This window comes from Ixodes scapularis, unplaced genomic scaffold, assembly GCF_016920785.2.
Source record: "Ixodes scapularis isolate PalLabHiFi unplaced genomic scaffold, ASM1692078v2 PGA_scaffold2__306_contigs__length_199485367, whole genome shotgun sequence".
Taxonomy (NCBI): Eukaryota; Metazoa; Arthropoda; class Arachnida; order Ixodida; family Ixodidae; genus Ixodes; species Ixodes scapularis.
Genome location: NW_024609857.1, coordinates 67,016,619 through 67,035,114, shown reverse-complemented (window position 1 = coordinate 67,035,114; position 18,496 = coordinate 67,016,619). Strand labels below are relative to the sequence as shown.

General features: G+C 42.8%; 1 protein-coding gene and 1 non-coding gene across 2 annotated transcripts in view; one reads left to right on the top strand and one right to left on the bottom strand.

Annotated features, from left to right (window-relative positions):
* Nucleotides 1–3,464: 3,464 nt before the first annotated feature.
* Nucleotides 3,465–18,496, bottom strand: part of LOC115325747 (histone deacetylase 11) — a 42,554-nt gene continuing 27,522 nt past the window's right edge. Inside the window, exon 9 of the mRNA XM_042291910.1 lies at nucleotides 3,465–4,545. Within this exon, the coding sequence (XP_042147844.1) occupies nucleotides 4,345–4,545 (201 nt within the window). The 3' untranslated portion in view covers nucleotides 3,465–4,344. The remainder of the gene's footprint in view (nucleotides 4,546–18,496) is intronic.
* Trnaw-cca lies at nucleotides 13,264–13,335 on the top strand. Its single transcript has one exon. It is a non-coding gene; the product is annotated as a tRNA-Trp (tRNA).

Genomic DNA, 18,496 nt, shown 5'->3' with positions numbered 1-18,496 from the left:
ACGAGCGGGAACAAATGTAACCAGATCCCCAAGCGTGCAGCAGACTATCGCAATTCAAGCGACATATCGCAGATGTAATTCACTACTGAAGTACAAATACCTTTTTCAAAAGTATCTCGATACAGAGATACGGATATTCTAAAGTATATTTAAAACACTATCGCGATATTTCCTAGCCGTGTCAGAGAAAAGGGAGAGAAAACATCCTATGGTAAGGTGTGTCCTCTCCTCGGGGGATCGGTGGCCGAGTGGGCTAGCGCACGCCAGCTCGGAGCACGTGGAGCGAAAGCTCGTGCTGCAGAACCCAGGGATCTTGGACTCAATCCCCACCCCCGCCCCTTTCGATCTGGATGAGCATCGTACCGGCGTGCGGTCGTGTATCACTACTGCGTGATGCACGTTATATACCCCAGGCTAGCGGTTGTGCAGCACTGGCTAAAGTTCTCATCTACAGCTGGGAGACAAGTCTCCCGTTTAGGCAGACTGAAAAAGCTGTAAAAACATACACACACTTTTATTTCCTTTTCTTATTTCATTATTTACCGAACATTACCGCTCTTAGACCTGTTCTATATCTGTGTAACTAAGTTGAATTTCCTGTGCATTCCCATGTGTATTGTGCTTATGTCCTGTTGATAATGCATTTAATGCAAAGGTGCCAGCTAGATGGACAAGACTGGCGAAAATATTCCCTGGAGAGGAAAAACAAGGGGCACAAAGGACAAACACAAATCTCCAAACTCAGCTAGGTGACTGGTGCGCGACCGAAAAAATCCTGTGTCGTTTCAGTTGCATATTGTGAGCACCAGTTCTATTATTCTCACTAGTGGTCCGTTCGAACATGCCAAAGTTCCGATGCACTTTGATTTATGCCTGGTGAGTTTCTGGGTCCCGATTATTGTGTAATCAAAGTTTTTAGCTTATATGTGCAAGTGTAAAAGTTGAAACACATTAGATTCCTGCTAAAAGAAAAAGCGGATACATGAATTGTCAGTAAGTGTAAACATCGAAGTGCAGAATATCTTGCGATTTCCTTTTCCGCAACATGGAACAATGAAAGATGACGCTCTGAATGATGTATATCTCGGTTTATGGTTTCAGATCGCCTTTTATACTAGTGTGCTGTGTAAGTGCCATTTTATACTGTGGCTTCATAGCGTGTTTTTCATGAAAGTGGACACATTATTTAGGCACAGCTATGATTGTATCTGGTTGCCTGCCCCTTTACCCTCACCCTCTTTACAAAAAACATCTTGTGGACAAATTTCCGCATAGATTACGCACTATTAGTATACCTTCAAATGGGAGAGCTTCTAGAATAGAAAGTGCCTTTGCGGACACCTTGGTATCTGTGACAGCGTTTTTGGGTGTGTGCAAAGCCCCGCGTGAAACCCCTTACTGCTTTCCTTCCTGACAAACTTGGGTGGCAATGCAACAAATTGGCATTGTCACAATTAAGACATGTTCATTCCTTTCTTGTTCTCTGCATAAAATGAGCTGTTGACTCTGTTGCACAACAACAAAACTATGCGAGAAAGCAGGGGACACAAAAGGTTTGCATAAAACGGGCAAAGCGGCCGAATTTAGGCGCAAAAGCAAATTATTATGACAATGTCATGGGAAAACACCCTCCCCCTCCTTTACTGTGGGGTTCCTCAGAAGCCCAGAAGGAGTGCGCAATATATTTATGGTTGAGAACCACTGCCCTTTAATTACATGCGCAAAAGGAGTATACTTTATGCGTGTTTTTTTACTCCCAAACCATTCTTTGGTGCACCAATTTGCTATTATGGGTAAATGTTAGTGTTGCAATGTTTTCCACATAACAGGAACAGACAACCTATTTTATTCATAAACAAATGTAATATCAAGCATACTTGTAACATATTTACTCACATTAAAAGATCTTATTATCAGGGTTTTGATTTTAGCGAATTTTTTTTTTTTTTATTTTTGACTTTTTTTCCTCATTTGTATAGTATTCATACTATACAAATGCTATAATATTCACTAGTCTTTTCATGCTTTAGTCTTAGCATTGCTATTTGCCCACTATTCGCTGATTGTGACTGACAATTTTACAAATAAAATTTTTTGGGGGTAGCATTAGTCGGGTATGTACGAGCTGATGGCACTTTGTGAAACGACATATTTACGAAATTTATTAGCCATTGAGTACATAAAAAAATAAATGAGAAAACAAATGTGACAAATGCTGCTGACCTGTGACTCCCGTTGAGAAGTGGAAGAGTCAAAGCAGAATCACACAAATCATTGACTTTCTAAGAAAGTCGTGAAGTTTCAAAGAGAGTCATGGAAACAGCGACCCCCAATGGACTTTTTTTTTTTTTTTTAATGTTGGGCTAGATGTGAAACAAGTTAATAATCAACGTTATTGATATCGGTGGTGGACAGGCAACGATTACAATAAGCCACTCTAACAGAGCTCAAGTAGCATGCGATTCTCGGAGATTTAAAACCAATGCAAACGTTTGTTGTAATTCATATATTCCATCATTTTATTCACAACATACCAATCCATCAAAGCACGCAATGTGTACAATATATGTATATTCTCAACGTCAACAATCTACAGGCTTCCGGAAGAAATATAGAGCATATATATTATAATATGACCAATTCAGCTCGCATATATACATGAGACGATAAATAATAAATAGCTATAGGCACGTGCAGTCGCCGTCTACGTATGAAGCCCGCGAATAGGTAATATTAGTTAGGAGCCACGTAAATTTTGCCTGCGCATGAGCGACCCCTCCATCTGCGCCGCATCACTCGAAACCCTCAGAATTCTGCAGAAAAAGAAAACGGGGGGAAATGTCATTAGGCATGTACATGCGCGTAGAATGTTAATATATTAATTGATAGCGTTTTGCATGGCACAGTAGCGGCTAAGACCATTCTGCGCCAAAAGCAGATATTCCATTCACCGAGTATCAAGACAAACAAAAATAGCATACTGTAAGCAGGGATGAGCAGTATTTCAAATACAATTACCGTATTTTCCGGACTATGTACCCAATGTATAGTCTGCAGGGGCAAACTTGAGGACAAAAATATAAGTTTTTGCTTAGTCCGCACCCGGTGCATGGTCCGCACATAATGCTAGTCTGAACGTAAAACTTATCATGCACAGTACACCTTGGCAAATGCCTGCTGTATTAACTCGCAAAGAAGCTCGTATCATACATAAATCATGCATTATTATACTCCGTAATTTATAAAATATTTCACGTTTATCACAGTTAATGTAGATAGTCTGCTTCGTGTAAAATTTTAACTTTTAAACATCTATATTCCACGGACTATAGTCTAGAAAATACGGCATTTGAAATACGTAATTAAAATACTATTTACTCACATACTGGGAAATGCATTTGCCAACTGTATTTATATATGCTAAAAAAATTAGTATTTCAAATACTTTCCAAATACAATTTTGGGCACTCTTTGCAATCAAATGCAATATTACATGCACCCTTCGCGATGGGAGTCATATGCAAAGAGCATGAAACGTGATGCGCTTTACTTATAATAGACACGGGGAAAAAAAGGAAAAAGAACAAGGGGTGAACAGGGTGGGCACAATTGTTAACTTTTTGGTCGACTCATTTAATTTTTTAGACGTCGCATTAATTCCACGTTGTTTGAAAAGGCTTTATTGCTTCAAGTGAGCCTTTCAGACTAATCTCGTTTGAATACACTGTTTCCACGAGCTGTAACTTTCTTTTAAGCGTTGTATTTTCGCACAGTCCCTTTTATTTCTTAACCCACGGTTAAATTTAAGTCGACGTCGGACTATGGGGGGAAAATGTATTTGTAAAAATATTTGAAGATAATAAAATATTCTCATATTTTTAACTTGTATTTAAATACGTTTCTAAAAAAAGTGTACTAATTAGATCTCTAATGAAATATATTTTTTCGAAGTATTCTGTATTTGTATTTCATACATCTTGGAAAGCATTTGCCTATCCGTGACTGTGAGCACGTACACCTATGTTAAAACCGATTACACGGGTCCGTTTTCAGGGTGTTTCAGGGTGCATTTAGGACCCTGAAAACGAATTCAGGGTCCGTTGAGGACCCTAAATTCGTGAACAACAACGGTATAGCCAAAACAGTCTTTTTTTTTTTTTTTTGAAAATGGTAGGGGGGGAGGTTCGATGATGCTTCCCCCCGGCCTCCCCCACTGCTGTTTGCAAGTCGCAACCCAGCCTCAAACTTTTATGGCAGACGGAATAAGCAGACAACCGGTCATCCCGTGCGAATGAATAAATGCGTTATCGGTCCAACCCATGCGGACGGGTGTCGACCGCATCGCTACTGGTGGGCCACCTCGGAGGCCGACGCGCGGGAGTGCGGTTCCTCGAGGTACAGGAGCCTCTTCTTGCACAGGTGGAGGATGGACTCGGCGATGACCCTGGCCGACCGGCGCTGGTAGCCGCCGCTCGTCACCATCACCAGGGGAATGTCGCGGGTGCGCACCTGCCGGAACACCAGGGCGTCCCGCCGCACCACGCCCTGCGAGAGACAACGACGCTTCACCACCCCTCGTGATCACACTGCACGCACCGTGAAATATAGTCTGAGTGGAGGTGAGCTGCTATAAGTCGAACATGATGGTGAACCTGAGACTGGGGTAGGAAAAGGAAAACGCAAAGGAAGACAGAAAAAGAACAGGCGCCTGTTCTTTTTGTCTTCCTTCGCGTTTTTTTTTTCTACCCCCGTCTCAGGTTCACCATTATGTTCAACCAAAAATATGTTTTATTTTATTAGTTTACTAATCGTTACTAAACTCACTGGATCCTGGGAAAGTAGCACCATTGCCTACCCTGGTTGCTAGCCGGACACAAATAGATAATAACATGCAGACGGCCAAACCTCGCAAGGTGAGTGGCTGATCGGTCTCAGATGCCATGCATGGCGATCGCCATTTCGGTCCATTCGAATCTTCGAAAGAGTTGTTTTGAACCAGTCGTGCCAAGATGGAGCATCCTCGTAATACTGAAAGCGTTCCTCGTCAATATAAGCGGCGTCTTCGGCACTGTGTATGCAACTCATCAATCATGCTGATCTCCACAATCTCTCACAATGGTGATGTTATCGCGAATTTCAGGATAATAAAATTGTTTTTCAATGCCACCAAGCACCGAATCCGGTGCAGAGGTGTGCGCTATTTTCGCCGGTGTGTGGATAACGAAAGCTCGGTATTCAAGAGAGGTCTTTACAAAGCAACCTGTTCCCGGGAATTTGGATCGGCTTTCGGTTAAGCTACGTTCAGCTTAACCAAAAGTTTCGGTTAAGCTACTTTGTTTTCGGTTAAGCTACGTTCAGCAGCGTCCACAGTAGTGACTGCTGACTGATAAAGCGGACAACCGAACAGCCCCTGTACGGCGGGAGTCAAGAACCGTAAGTAACCACCTTTTTGATAACCACTTTGTACAAGCGCCTATTTTCTTGAAAACTATCTGACGTAAGCTGGTATCCTGTCGTTCTCTTTGTTTCAAAAGTAACAAGAGGGAGAAAATGAAGCGACATAGAAAACCATTACATCGTCTGTGCAACCGGCAGAAAAGAATGAGAATTGCCGAGAGCGTGCGCGATTATCTTGCGGACATTTTTCCGAACTCGGCTTGTGTGGCGGCGGATAGGGATTTGATGGTCAACAGAGCAGACGACAGCGACAGCGGAGTGAGAGAGGTTTGAGACACAGTGCTACCCGACGGATTCAGTGAATTTTGCGTGGACACAGATTGAGAGTCGGGTCGTACTGAAACCCGGTCGTCTAGCTCAAGTGAAGGTCCTCTCAGCTTGGCAAGCGAGCTGTCAACATAAGCGCTAGGTCATCAGTGAGACGGAGTGCCCAGCACTTTCTTTGCGATTTTGGAAATTCTTCGTGAAATTTCGGCAAATGCTAGTGAGAGGTCTGGAAACGGCGTCCGGACATCGAACGCCGTTTCATCGAACACCGTTTCACCGAAGCCGTTTCATCGAACGCAGTTTTAGCGAACGCCGTTTCATCGAACGCTATTTCAAAGAAGTCGTTTTATCGAACGCCGCCTACTTGAGCAGTAGAAATTCTACATCTAGGAAATATTGTTCTTTCTAGCGCCGGGAGGATAGCAGTGTTTTAATATTTATTATAACTTATAAAGTTATACATATATAAAAGGAAGAAACCTTTTTTTGTCACCTTCTATTCTTTTCTTTTTTTTAGTAAATGATGACCTCAGTTGATGTGGCCAATAAGAAACGGGAACACTGACGACACTTTTTAAAGCTGTGATCATCAGGTGTAGTGATGAACGCACATCTGTTCAAGGGCGTATATATCTACGTCTTTGAAGAGACCTCTTCTGCTTCAAGACGAAGCCGTCCTTGAAGCAATAATCTGTCTCCGTGTCCCATTTTACGGGGGAAAAAATAAAAAAAGACGTGTCTCCCCTTTTTGTTGATTTATTGTAACCGACAGAACATGGACCTGCCGGATATTCAACATACAATAATATACTGCATGTCGAAGATCCGACAGGTCCACGGTTCTGTCGGTTACAATAAATTAACGAAGACGGGAGACGAGTCTTTTTGAAGAAGATATATGTTGAATTCCTTCAAGCTGCAATTTTCCTTTCCAAGATGTCTATGCTGCGCTTACGTCTACGGGTTCTCGGATACTTCGTCCGCAAGAAAGTTCCACACGGAGCCATCGAGCAAGTCACGGGGTTCCAGTCTAACAACTGGCAAGCCAATCACAGAATCATGAAGATCGCCAGGGATGAAATCTCCAGCGAGATCCGCGTTATGCAAGAGCTCCTGCCCGCCGTGATGTCCAAACATCTGGGACTAAACTATAATCGTCAGCCGTCCTTCAAGTTTCCACATGAGTCAGCCCGCACCCTACTGTCAAACTCATGGGATCATTTTCTTCGTCATCAGAAAAAATCCATCGAGGTGACACCAAGAGTCAAACCAGAACCCCCCCTCAACTTGTCCGGAGTGCAGTTATCCCCGTCTACAGAAAGCCTTCTGGCCCACGGGCCGAAGTATGCTCCTGCGGTCGCCAACACCAGAGTCGACCAGCTGGCCGCGGTGTACGAGATCGCCGCCAAGATACCGGAGGACAGCCGTCAGGACTTCGTAGCGGCAGGGTCAAGAGCTGTGTGCTTCCATGGTGAGACAAGGAAAACCAAGAATGCTGCGACCCCAGCTATCAAGGAACTTCAGTCCGCTGAGCTGAGAGTTCTCCAAGCGGACAAGACGGGCGGGTTCGTCATCCTCAACAAAGAACAAATGCAGGAGAAGACCGACGAAGCGCTGAAAAAGAACTTTCTTCCTCTCAAGTCGAGGCCGTCCGGTTCCCTCAGGTCTCAGGTGAAGGCGCTCTGCGACTCTTCCAACCTCCCTTCTCTAAAAAGTGCTATTCTTGCTCCTGCTAAGCAGTACCTATCCATTTTCTTTTCTGCCACGACACATAAGCCTGGAGTGCCATTCCGTAGCATTATTTCAGAAACAGGGTGCTGGCAGAAGCCCTTGCCGATGTCCTTACAAAAACATCTCGTAACCTTGGACCTTCGTCAACCTTTCCGACTAAAGAATTCCGAGGACCTTATCCCAGCGTTAGATAACTTGCATATCGGTACGGAAACTGTTAGAGTGTTCTCTCTTGATGTAGTAGATTTGTATTATAGTCTCAATGTGAAAACCCTTCCGGGGTTCGTGTCCGAAGCTGTGCACTTAAGAGGCGTTATAGATTTTCAAAATTCCTGAGGCATCTCACTCTCAGCATTTCTAGAGTTGATTCGCCTGTATCTTGAGTCCACCCTAGTCGAACACGAGGGCAAAGTATTCCTTCAAAAATCCGGTGTGTGCATAGGGTCGTGCCTAGCACCCATCCTAAGCGAAATCTTTATGTTTCACGTTGACACAAAGGTTCAATCAATCCTTGAGCAGGAATTTCCCGAAGCCTTGGTTTATCGCTACGTAGATGATTATCTTATCATTCATTCCACTAATTCAGATACCGCAGCGATTGAAAGCGTTTTCCAGAAGAACTCCTTCGGGCTCACGTTCACAAAAGAGACCCCTTCATCTGAGGGATTACAGTTCCTTGATCTGAGATTGGTCCCCACCAGTGTCGGGATCTGCTGGTCCAATCAGCAGAGGTCTGCGAAGCCTGTCCTGCCGTTCAGCAGCTCGCACTCAAAAAAACGTAAAAACTGGTATTGTCCGAAACCTTATTGCTGCTGCCAAATCCAAGTCGTGTCACCACCTTTCCGCAACTAGTCTGTCCAATCAGATAGGCCGCCTTCTCAAGGCAGGTTACCCAAACGACTTGATCGAGCTTACCATCAAAAGACTTGTCACAGGGCCTCAATCCAAAAAGCCGCCTCCAAAGTCCCGCTTCGCGTGCATCCCCTACATTCATATCATTTCGCATCGACTGAAATCAATAGCTCAGGGCTTCAACACCAACGTGGTTTTCTCGTGTAAGTTTAAATTGGCATCTATTTGCAAAAAAGTCAACAGCCCCGGACCGGCGCCCCCTTGCCAAAAGAACCACAAAACCCGTTACGTTCCTTGCCGCAAAGAGTGTGTTTACTCTATTCCTAAATCCTGCGGTGCCCGATACATCGGCCAAACGGGGCACTGCTTAAACGACCGCCTGAGAGCACGCGAACGAGGTTAAAAAAACGGCCTCCAACGGTTCAGAGGTCATTCACCACCCGATCGCCAAACACGCATCGGAATGTACTTCCTGCTCGGCCGTCCTTCCCTCTACTACAAGAATCGGGGGTCACCCCTCGAGGTATGGTCGAGAGATTCTGGAAGCCTTCGCCATGTGTCGATCCAAGGACAACATCGGCTCCCCTTCCGTTGCCCTTTCGGGGAAAGCGATAAGATTTCGGAGCTATCTCCCCCGACGTTCCCGACAGCGACGACGCACCCTTGACGGCATAGTGCTCCTCCTTTCCACTCCTTTTTTTCACCCCCCCCCCCCTTTTTTCCTCTATATAAGCAAACTCTTGGTGTTATTAAATGTTGTTGCCAGTTGGAAGTTTGTTTTGTCCGTCCTTTCTCGTTTTCTTCCTCAAGTTTACTAAAGCTATTCTCCCAGGATAAATTGACAAATACAAAATAAATAAGGCGTTGCAGAGAATAGCTGATTCCTTCACGCGTCAATAAATAGAGGGATGAAGTGGGAAAAAGAGTGTGGCCGAGAACAGCCGCCTACCTTGCCAGAAAAGAATACTAAGTCGCATATCCACTCAAGTTTTGATATGATAGCAACCTTCTATGATTCAGTAGCCAACGTTTAGGTGGACACAAATTTACCGAGTAGTAATTCTATATATGGTGAATTTAGAGCGGCGTCAAAACTATTTCAAAAGCGATAGTAAATTATGTAAAAGGTATTGTATTACTCCAAAATTAAGGGAGATTCGATGAAACGGCGTTCAATGAAACGGCGTTCGATGAAATGTCCACTTATTCGATGACAGGGCGTTTTATGAAATGTCCCGTACCCGTCTGGTCCCACATAGAGACACGACTGTTTGTTTTGACTGTTGCAAAAGCTGAAAACGTCAGTCCGCACAGGTATGCACAATGACAAGGAGGGTAGGAGAACTTTTCGAGAACCTTGTTTGACAACAGGTGCAACTCGCACTACTTTTTTAACAACATTTGTGGCAATTAGTCGACAACTGCCCACATTATCTCTCCGTCGTATTGAGTAGCACACCTGCAAATCTTTGACAAAGAGCTGAATATCGAACTAAGCCAAGTATGTTGAGGAAGGCAGCTATGCTTCCTTTATAGCACCTTGTTAACAAGTTTAGGTGTTTTGCATTTAGCACTGTGTTGTATTGTCTGGCAAAGAAGTCTTAAGCATCATGTCCTGAGCAGGAAGTGCTGGTTTGAATGTCAGCTCTGGAACGTTGAGATTTGATGTTTACTTTTATTTTATCCTTTAAAAACGCACTATATTTTATTCATTGTTATTTTCCACCTGCTCAGTAATGCAATAATGTTTTTTTGTTATATCTTGTTTTCATCTCGTTGGCTGTGGACATTTGTCTTATAGCCTTTTCCCAATCATGTGTCCCAGGCAGTTTTTGAAGCTTTTTATATCTCTATTTTTCACCTTTGCAACTCGAACGTTTATAGCTGCTCGGCCTGAGAATGCGGAGAGCTCAAACACCTCTGAAACACCCTTGCAGTTGGAGTAAAATGCGAAAGATTGAGAACATTTAATAAAAAGATAACAAAGAGAAACAATGTTTGTATGAACCGAGTCCACTGTAAAACCGTAAGATAACATTTTAGTTGTGGCATTCATTTCAATGAGAAAGTTTGTGAGCAGGAAAGATAATCATGCTTTCTTTCATGATGACAAGCTTTTTCCGCCAAAATTAGTGCTACATGCATTCCCGATGCTATTTTTTATGTACCGCAAATTAGGCTTTAGATGGACGTCAGCTCATAGAGAAATTTAGTTTTTCTGTATTATCTTTTGATCTATGTAATGTCGTGTTCTCAAACTTTTGCACCCTACTCCAATCGCCACGGCAACATTCCACCAGTTTTAACTCGCTGTGATGTCTACTGGTTTAGTTTTGCGGTAGAGAAATTGAGTTTTCTCGCGCCTTTCTTTAATTATGTGAGCTTCATGAACCCAATTTACAGGCCTTGAAGCTTTGTCGAAAGAGTGTTTTTTTTTTTTTCAATGTCTTTTTTTTTTAAGATAAATAATTTTAACTGCATAGTCTAGCAATATTGTTGCTGCTCATGTACACCTCCATGATTCAAATTTAGAGTCAATAAATGTATCCATAAACATGTAGCAAACTGTTTTCTTTTCACAGTAGGGGCAAACTGCAATTAATCACCTCTATGGATGCTTGTTTGTGTTGTGCTAAATCTGGTGATAGTCATACGGTCTCATACCCCATACTTTTTACCAAAGGAACACTTTTTTCTTCAATTAGTGGTGTGTCGAGTGGCATTATGGCTAAGCTGACTAAATGAATTTCTATGATTATTCCTCTCCGGGAAAGTGTAGGTGCACACAGCTGTTTATATTCTGAACAAGTGTCTTTTTCTATATTTATGCTTACAGCTGTTCTCACAAAGAAGCTTTGATGGTTTAGCGTTCAATATTTTAATGTATTATGCCTCTCACAAACACCTTCTGTTCAATTACTGGGACAACCAGATATGGCAAAGCAGCTTTGACTGGTTTGGGAGAATGGTAGACATAGATCAACTTTTGTTTGCCTGTTTATCATTCTCTGCTTAGATCTCACTTGAAACTTTGGATGAAGAGTGCAAAGATATTACAATCATCATAAATTAAAAGGCCACTTCGAGTATAATATTTTTCTGACATATATGTACAGACGTGGAAAGATTCAGCGAAGTCACAGGAGCCTGCGGCCTCGGGATACTCGCGCGCGCCATGACGGCAGCGAAAAGAACTATATCGATAGCTGCCAGAGCAGCTAATTTCACAGCTAGCTGTGAAATTAGCTGCTGTCAGCAACCGGTTTGCGACCTGCTCTGCCGCCCTGCTATACCATATACTAACGATCATTCGCCTAGAGCGGCACTCGAGTCTCTACACTGCGTCTCGATAATTTCAGTTTATTGCGATTACGGTTATCTGTATCGAATAAGCTGATCATGCATACTTGGAATTGCGGGACGCAACAAAGTGTCTTTCCTTTTTGTTTTCGCTACAGTTCTAATGACGCACAATAAGCTTCTTTGATACACATCACGACAACCACATTGAACCAAAAGCATGCATCGTTGCAACTAAAGTTCTCGAAAAGTGCATTGTATGTTCAGCTAACTAAACATTGCAATGTCAGTGTACAGTGCGCCACCTCAGGCAAATGACTGTCAGTACGGCAGCAGGGCAGGTCATATAACTGGGTGTTGATAGTCGCAATCTGCCAGTACTTGAATGGGGTAGTTCCCCACGCCACCGGTATGACGCGCGCACATAGTCTGAGGACGCACGCTACTGTAGTATTTTTTTTTTCTTTTTTCTTTTCACAACTGTACCACAAAAAGGAAAAAAAAAAAAAGTTTAGTTGTTTTTATGGGAAAATGTTTGGAGGGACTGTTCACAGCCATGGAGACAAACCATATATGTCTGATTTATTTAGTCTTTGCTGGTGTGGAAGATTGAAATGTTTAAGTTAAAGTGACCAGACGTCCCGATTTAGGCGGGACAGGTCCCGCTTTTCCGGCCGTGGTCCCGCTGTCCCACCAGTGTGCTTGTAGGACACCGTTTTGTCCCGCATTTGCTCCTCGAACCGCGGATAGATGAAAGATTCGGTTAAATGAAAGGATCGCACCGGTGAGAGGGTGCTTCCTCTGATCAAGGAAGAAGATATGCTCGACAGAGAAGATGCTGAAGGTTAATTGGCGTATGACATATGAACAGTACTATGGACCCCCATAGTACACAAAAATAAATACATTAATACTAAAGGAATATTTCAACCAAATGTATTAGATAGCTGCAAGTCACACCGTACGCAAATTGCAAGAAAAAGAAATGAATACGGTGTATACGAAATAATGAAAGGTATGATTTGTTACCGAAATTTAAACTTTTCAAGTCTCGCAACACAATATCCCCCCCCCCCCCCCCCCCCCCCCTTTGATACGCGTCCCGCTTTCTCCGGAGTCCGTACCGTCCGTACCACAAGGCATAAGCATCCCAGCCACCTCGCCACCTCAACCTACCTCCACCAACCAACCAACCAACCAACCCCCCCCCTCCCCCCCCCCCTCCCCACCTTTGTTCCGTTCCCCTAAGAAAAAACAAAAATCTTAAGAGCATTTGCAAGTTCGACAGTACACCGCTACGTTCTCTGCTTGTCTCAAGTACACTATTCGATAAAAGGACGTAGATTGTAGGCGGACCCTGCGTTTCTGAACTTCAAAAACTCCGCGCCGCACGCCCCGGCCCTCCACGCTGTGCGACTTGTGCCATCCGTGCATTCCCAAATTTCTTCCTCTTTCGTGTTCTCTAAACTCTTCGCGTGTTTCCGTGTACCGATACTCCTGCGGGGCAGGACAAGTTGAAAATTATTTTATATTACCCGAATTACTGTGCGAGCAAGTTGCTCGGCGAACTCGCAGACCGATTTTATCGACGCATCGATGCCACGATCGACGTTATCGAACCTCCAACAACTCCATTTTTTACCACTATTCCCGTCGGACTCGGTGGCGCAACGGTAGCGCGTCTGACTCCAGATCAGAAGGTTGCGTGTTCAAATCACGTCCGGGTCATTGTCACATTTTTTTTTTTTTGTTTCTTTATTTATTGTGATTACCTGCAACGCCTTTGAAGCATTAAAACGGAAACAAAATTTGCACCCCCCCCCCCCCCCCCCCGAAAAAAAAACAAAAGGTTATGTGGGAGCAGATTTTTGTCAAAATTATACCAATCTAAGGCAAAATATATCTATATATATATATATACTTTTTCTTTTTTCTTTTTTTGAGGAAGTGCAATATTTTGGAAGGGTTTGCTATCAACTTTCTTGTTTTGCTATGTTCGCTAATGTTAAGTATGATATATTGGAGTCCCACATATTTTGGTTATTTTGAACTAAATAAATACTGATAATATATTCTTTGGCATTTATCAACAATTACAATTTTTTTTCTTTTTTTTTTTTAGGACTGACAAGCGGATGAAACTACTTGGGACTTTTCGAGGTATAACCGTATATGTCCCTGGAGAGGGACACAGATGCATGTCTTTTATGTCAATTCTTTTTTTCCTGTTTGTTTCTGCTTTTAACCTTCAATATGAATGTACAACAGCATGTTTGCATTGCATATACTACTGAAGAGTATTATTCTGCACACCAACCACACATCCCAAAATCTTTACCTGTCATTCAAGTGCCACCAAACTATAGCAGGAAAGTAATACACACATATTGCCATGAAATGAACAAAGAACATTTACAGAAACCCTGTATAACACCCCCCCCCCCCCCCCCAGAAAAAAAAAAAAAGCAACAACAACTTATTTTTAGGAAATATTTCATCACTGAGCGTCATTCCTTAGTGCATCCCTTCTTGATATCTCGCAGACACGTTTTAGACAGTACTAGCCTCGTAGCCTGGATTCGATGGTTCACAGCAAAAATTAGAACAAATTTTTGTTCAACTCCTGATAAACCAATTAGCAAAAATCACTTTAGGTCACAACTTTGAAACCTTATTGTCATTTCTCAAAATTTAATGAAAACAGAAAAAAAAATACAAAAGAAAATGTGTCTTGAAATTTTGTCATTTAACCTTTTAACCAAACCCACTGAAAAAAAAATTAAAGACATTTAAATTTATGTAACGCAAAATTAAAGTGCAGCTCTTGAGGAAGTGGGGAAGGGTACAGAGGGGAGGTATGCCCCTCCTCCTCCTCGATCTCCTCCTCTCCCCTACTCTTCCTCCTCCTCCTCAGTACACCCCCCTCCTCCTCCTCCACACGTGACGTAAATTTTCCCACTGAATCTAGCGGAGGAACTGAACTTGTTTATAGGTGATGTGATCTCAAGTCATGCGACGTCATTTTCCCTGCCAAATTTTGCGGGGACGACAATTTTCCCGCTAAATTTAGCGGGAAAGTGAGTTGCTGTTGAGGTCATGTGGCGTCAATTTTCCCACTAAATCTAGCTGAGAAACTGAATTTGTCCACAGGTGACGTGACACCAAGACATGTGACGTCATTTTGCCCGCTAAATTTAGTGGGGAAATGAATTGGTGTTAAGGTCACGTGACGTCAACTTTTCCACGTCTATGGCGACGCCTACGCTGACACCGCTCAACCTGGAAACGGGTGTCAAGAGTAAGAGCTGTGCTCTAAAATCAAAAACACTGCCGGCTTGGATACTTTGAAAATTAATTAAAACTAAAGGCACTAACAATTTAGGGAATATCTTTCCCCCTTTCATCTCCCTCCTTTGTCCCATTTCTCGCCGTTCTCCACAAACAAGATGCTCACGCGAATCAAATCAGATATTTATCGTAAACTCTGGTGGCGAGGAATAGTGCCCTAGTCACCCATCTTCCACCCACTCAAAAAACCATTTCATTCCTAGTCTCATTCAAAAATAACAATGACCACTACATTTAGGTGCCGATAAGACACACTTTGGCTTATAATGGAAGTAAGTGCCATATGGGCTAGTGAGAATGACCATTGCAGAGCAGCCTTTACAGTACCGTATTTGCTCTGCGCCATTGGGGATCGAAAAAATCGAGGGAAGAAAGTTACAGTGCTCCAGACTGTCCTATTGCTCCTATACTCTCCCCTATGTCTCGCTTACTTAAACTGCACCATTAAACAACCAGCATGTTGCCGAAATTCGCATGCAGCTTTTGTAGAAAATTAGTACAAGGTTCCTAATGGCTGCAGCTTTCCATTGTTTTGTCAATAATTAAGGCATGCCACAGAGAGACTACCTCCCATGTAGAAGGAGGCAATTGTTTTTCATATTGCAATGAACAACAGCACTACACACATGCCTCAACTCCAAGTCCACCACAAGCATAAACTTAACAGAACAATGACCAATGTAGAAAAAAGATACAACAAAAAGGTAAAACTTTAATGCAGCTTTTATTTAATACACCGGGATAACAGCAGAAACTTGAAAGGCAATGTGGTCATAATTCAGTCTGATGTACAGAGCGCGACACTGTTAGCGCGAACAAGCGATCGCCGGTTTTTCCAATTTTTCTCTTTGAAACCAAGGGATGTCATCCAAGTTATTATTGCTACGGCAAGAGTTCATTTAGTTCTATAACGTAAGCGATAACATTTCGTGCTCACTAATACTATTTACAAGTACAATGCGAAAATGCGCCGATGTCGTGTTCGCGCTAACAGTGTCGCGCGCGACACTGTTAGTGCGAACAAGCGATCGCCGGTTTTTCCAATTTTTCTCTTTGAAACCAAGGGATGTCATCCAAGTTATTATTGCTACGGCAAGAGTTCATTTAGTTCTATAACGTAAGCGATAACATTTCGTGCTCACTAATACTATTTACAAGTACAATGCGAAAATGCGCCGATGTCGTGTTCGCGCTAACAGTGTCGCGATGTGTACTCCGATCAGCCTGCATTGACGAAGCTTGGTTGTGTTTCTACGGCACACGTTGCAGTGAGCTCCTACTACAGCTTTATCATGTTCTACAATAAACCTTGTCAAATTACTATAAGGCTTGCTTCACATTAAATGCTGAAAAGACTTGATATGTAGTTGACATGCAGAGCTTTGTTTTGTTTCTTGTGGGCCACTAATTCTCTTTTCTGTACGCTATTTCCAAATGTTACCAAGCTTTATGTTTTTTCCCACCAAAGATTATGTTTGCCCAGCTAAGAGAATGGCTTGAAATTCCTCGAAACTGCCCATAGCTATTCAATCATGAGATATATACCCGCTTACCTGATGGCCTGTAGATATCAAGGAACTATTGGAGCTTGGGAAGCAAATTCTCTGTTCTACAACAATAGTGTTCATTTTAATCAGAGGATCGGGGAAACACTTAGAGAAATCCAGAGTGCCAGCTCTTCAGACTGTAGATGGTTAATCTTCTTTGATGATGTGAAGGAGATGCATATATCCTACAAGTCTGAGGATCACAATGACTACAGCTAGCTCACATTTCATGACTTCGAGCTTTTCCAAGGTAACATGGTCATCAACCGAGGTGCGAGATATCCTTCGTCAAGGACCACATGAGCCATTAAAGAATGGCTCGGCGATCAGCCAAGAACAGACTTCAAGCTTATGAACAACAACTCAAGTCTTGCTGAAGTTAAATGCAAATTTTTGCGCAAAACACACCAAGTGCAAAAAAAAAAGGAGAGCTGCTTATTGATACATTTTTATATACCACGGTACTGTAGCGTGCGGAATACATGAATATTTAATATATACATATATACATCTAAAAAGCGTTAAGCGGCCAAGTGGCGAAGCTGGGACGAACGTCCTTTTCAAAGCTCTCTCGTGCTGCTTGTCTTCTTCCTCCTCTTCTCGCGCCGACTGATCACTACAATATTCCCCCCTAGCTTGGAGGCGCAGTGGCCAAGCGTTTTCTTTTTAGCGCTAAGAACAACAGTGTCACGCATAGTTTTTCTGGGGACCCCTGGTCGAGGTCGGATGAGAAGGAGGTGGGAAAGGCAGTGCTGCGGTTGAGTCCAGGTGGGTGGGCTTGACTCGGTCGATAGCTACCACTTGTTCTTTGTTCTTAACAAGGATCGTGAACGTCTTTGTATCTCTCTGTATAACGGGGAACGGACCTTCATATGGAGGTTGGAGTGGCGTCTTAACGCCTTCGTTTTGAAGAAAGACGTGTTTGCACTTGGTGAGGTCAGTGCTAATGAAAGTGCTCCGTGTGGAAGGAGCTCGTGAAGGTACAGGCCGCAAGTCCTGCATCAGGAGTCGCAACCGATGAACATAATCTTCCGTTGATTTTCTTGGAGCCCTGGATCTACTTACGCTGAAGTCAGTGTAGTCCCTCCTAGATCAGAATATTGTAGTGATCACGTTCGGGTCACCAATATGTAGCGTGCAGACTACATAAATATTTAATATATACATATATACATCTAAAAAGTGTTAAGCGGCCAAGTGGCGAAGCTGGGACGAACGTCGGTTTCCAAAGCTCTCTCCTGCTGCTTGTCTTCTTCCTCCTCTTCTCGTGCCGGCTGATCACTACAGTACTATGTAGGGCATAGCATTTTTGAAGTTGTGATTTTCGCGATCGTATTGATACGTGGAGTTAACTTTCTTGAGTTTCTTCTTTTTTAAAGTTTATGTATTTTAATTGATAATACACTGTATAGTAATTCCGAAATTAAGAGGGTGAACAACAAAGAATTTGATTCACAAATTCATGAGAGCACACAGCACAATCTTTGAATCTGCATATTTGCTTCAACATAAGAAATGAATACAAAAACACATGAAGGCCATTGTAGCTGGCTATTCCAAGCTGGCTTTTGGATGCCTGCTTGGCAGGATTGTTGACAATAATTAGTGGCTTAGTTATGGAACAGCGACAATGAAATAAAAAGAAATGTGTGCTCAAGATAAATTACGTAAACAAAAAATATCCGATCCATCTCTTTTTAAAATTTATGCCGTAGAGAGGTAGGAGAGGTAGGCACGGAAAGACAGCGCACCATAACATAACAGTGCAACAGCCTTTCATTATGGAAACAATCATAAAGAGTATGAAAGAAATTCACCTTTGGCCATTCAACTAACAATGCAGACTTTTAGCATGCCTGAAATGTGAATAGCTACACATACCTACAATGAAGATTGAGAAATGGCACAAGGCATGGAAAGTTGTGACAACGTGGACTAAAAAATCTATCTTTTTCTTTGATGTAAAGAAATGAATAAACAAATAGGAAGTTCAA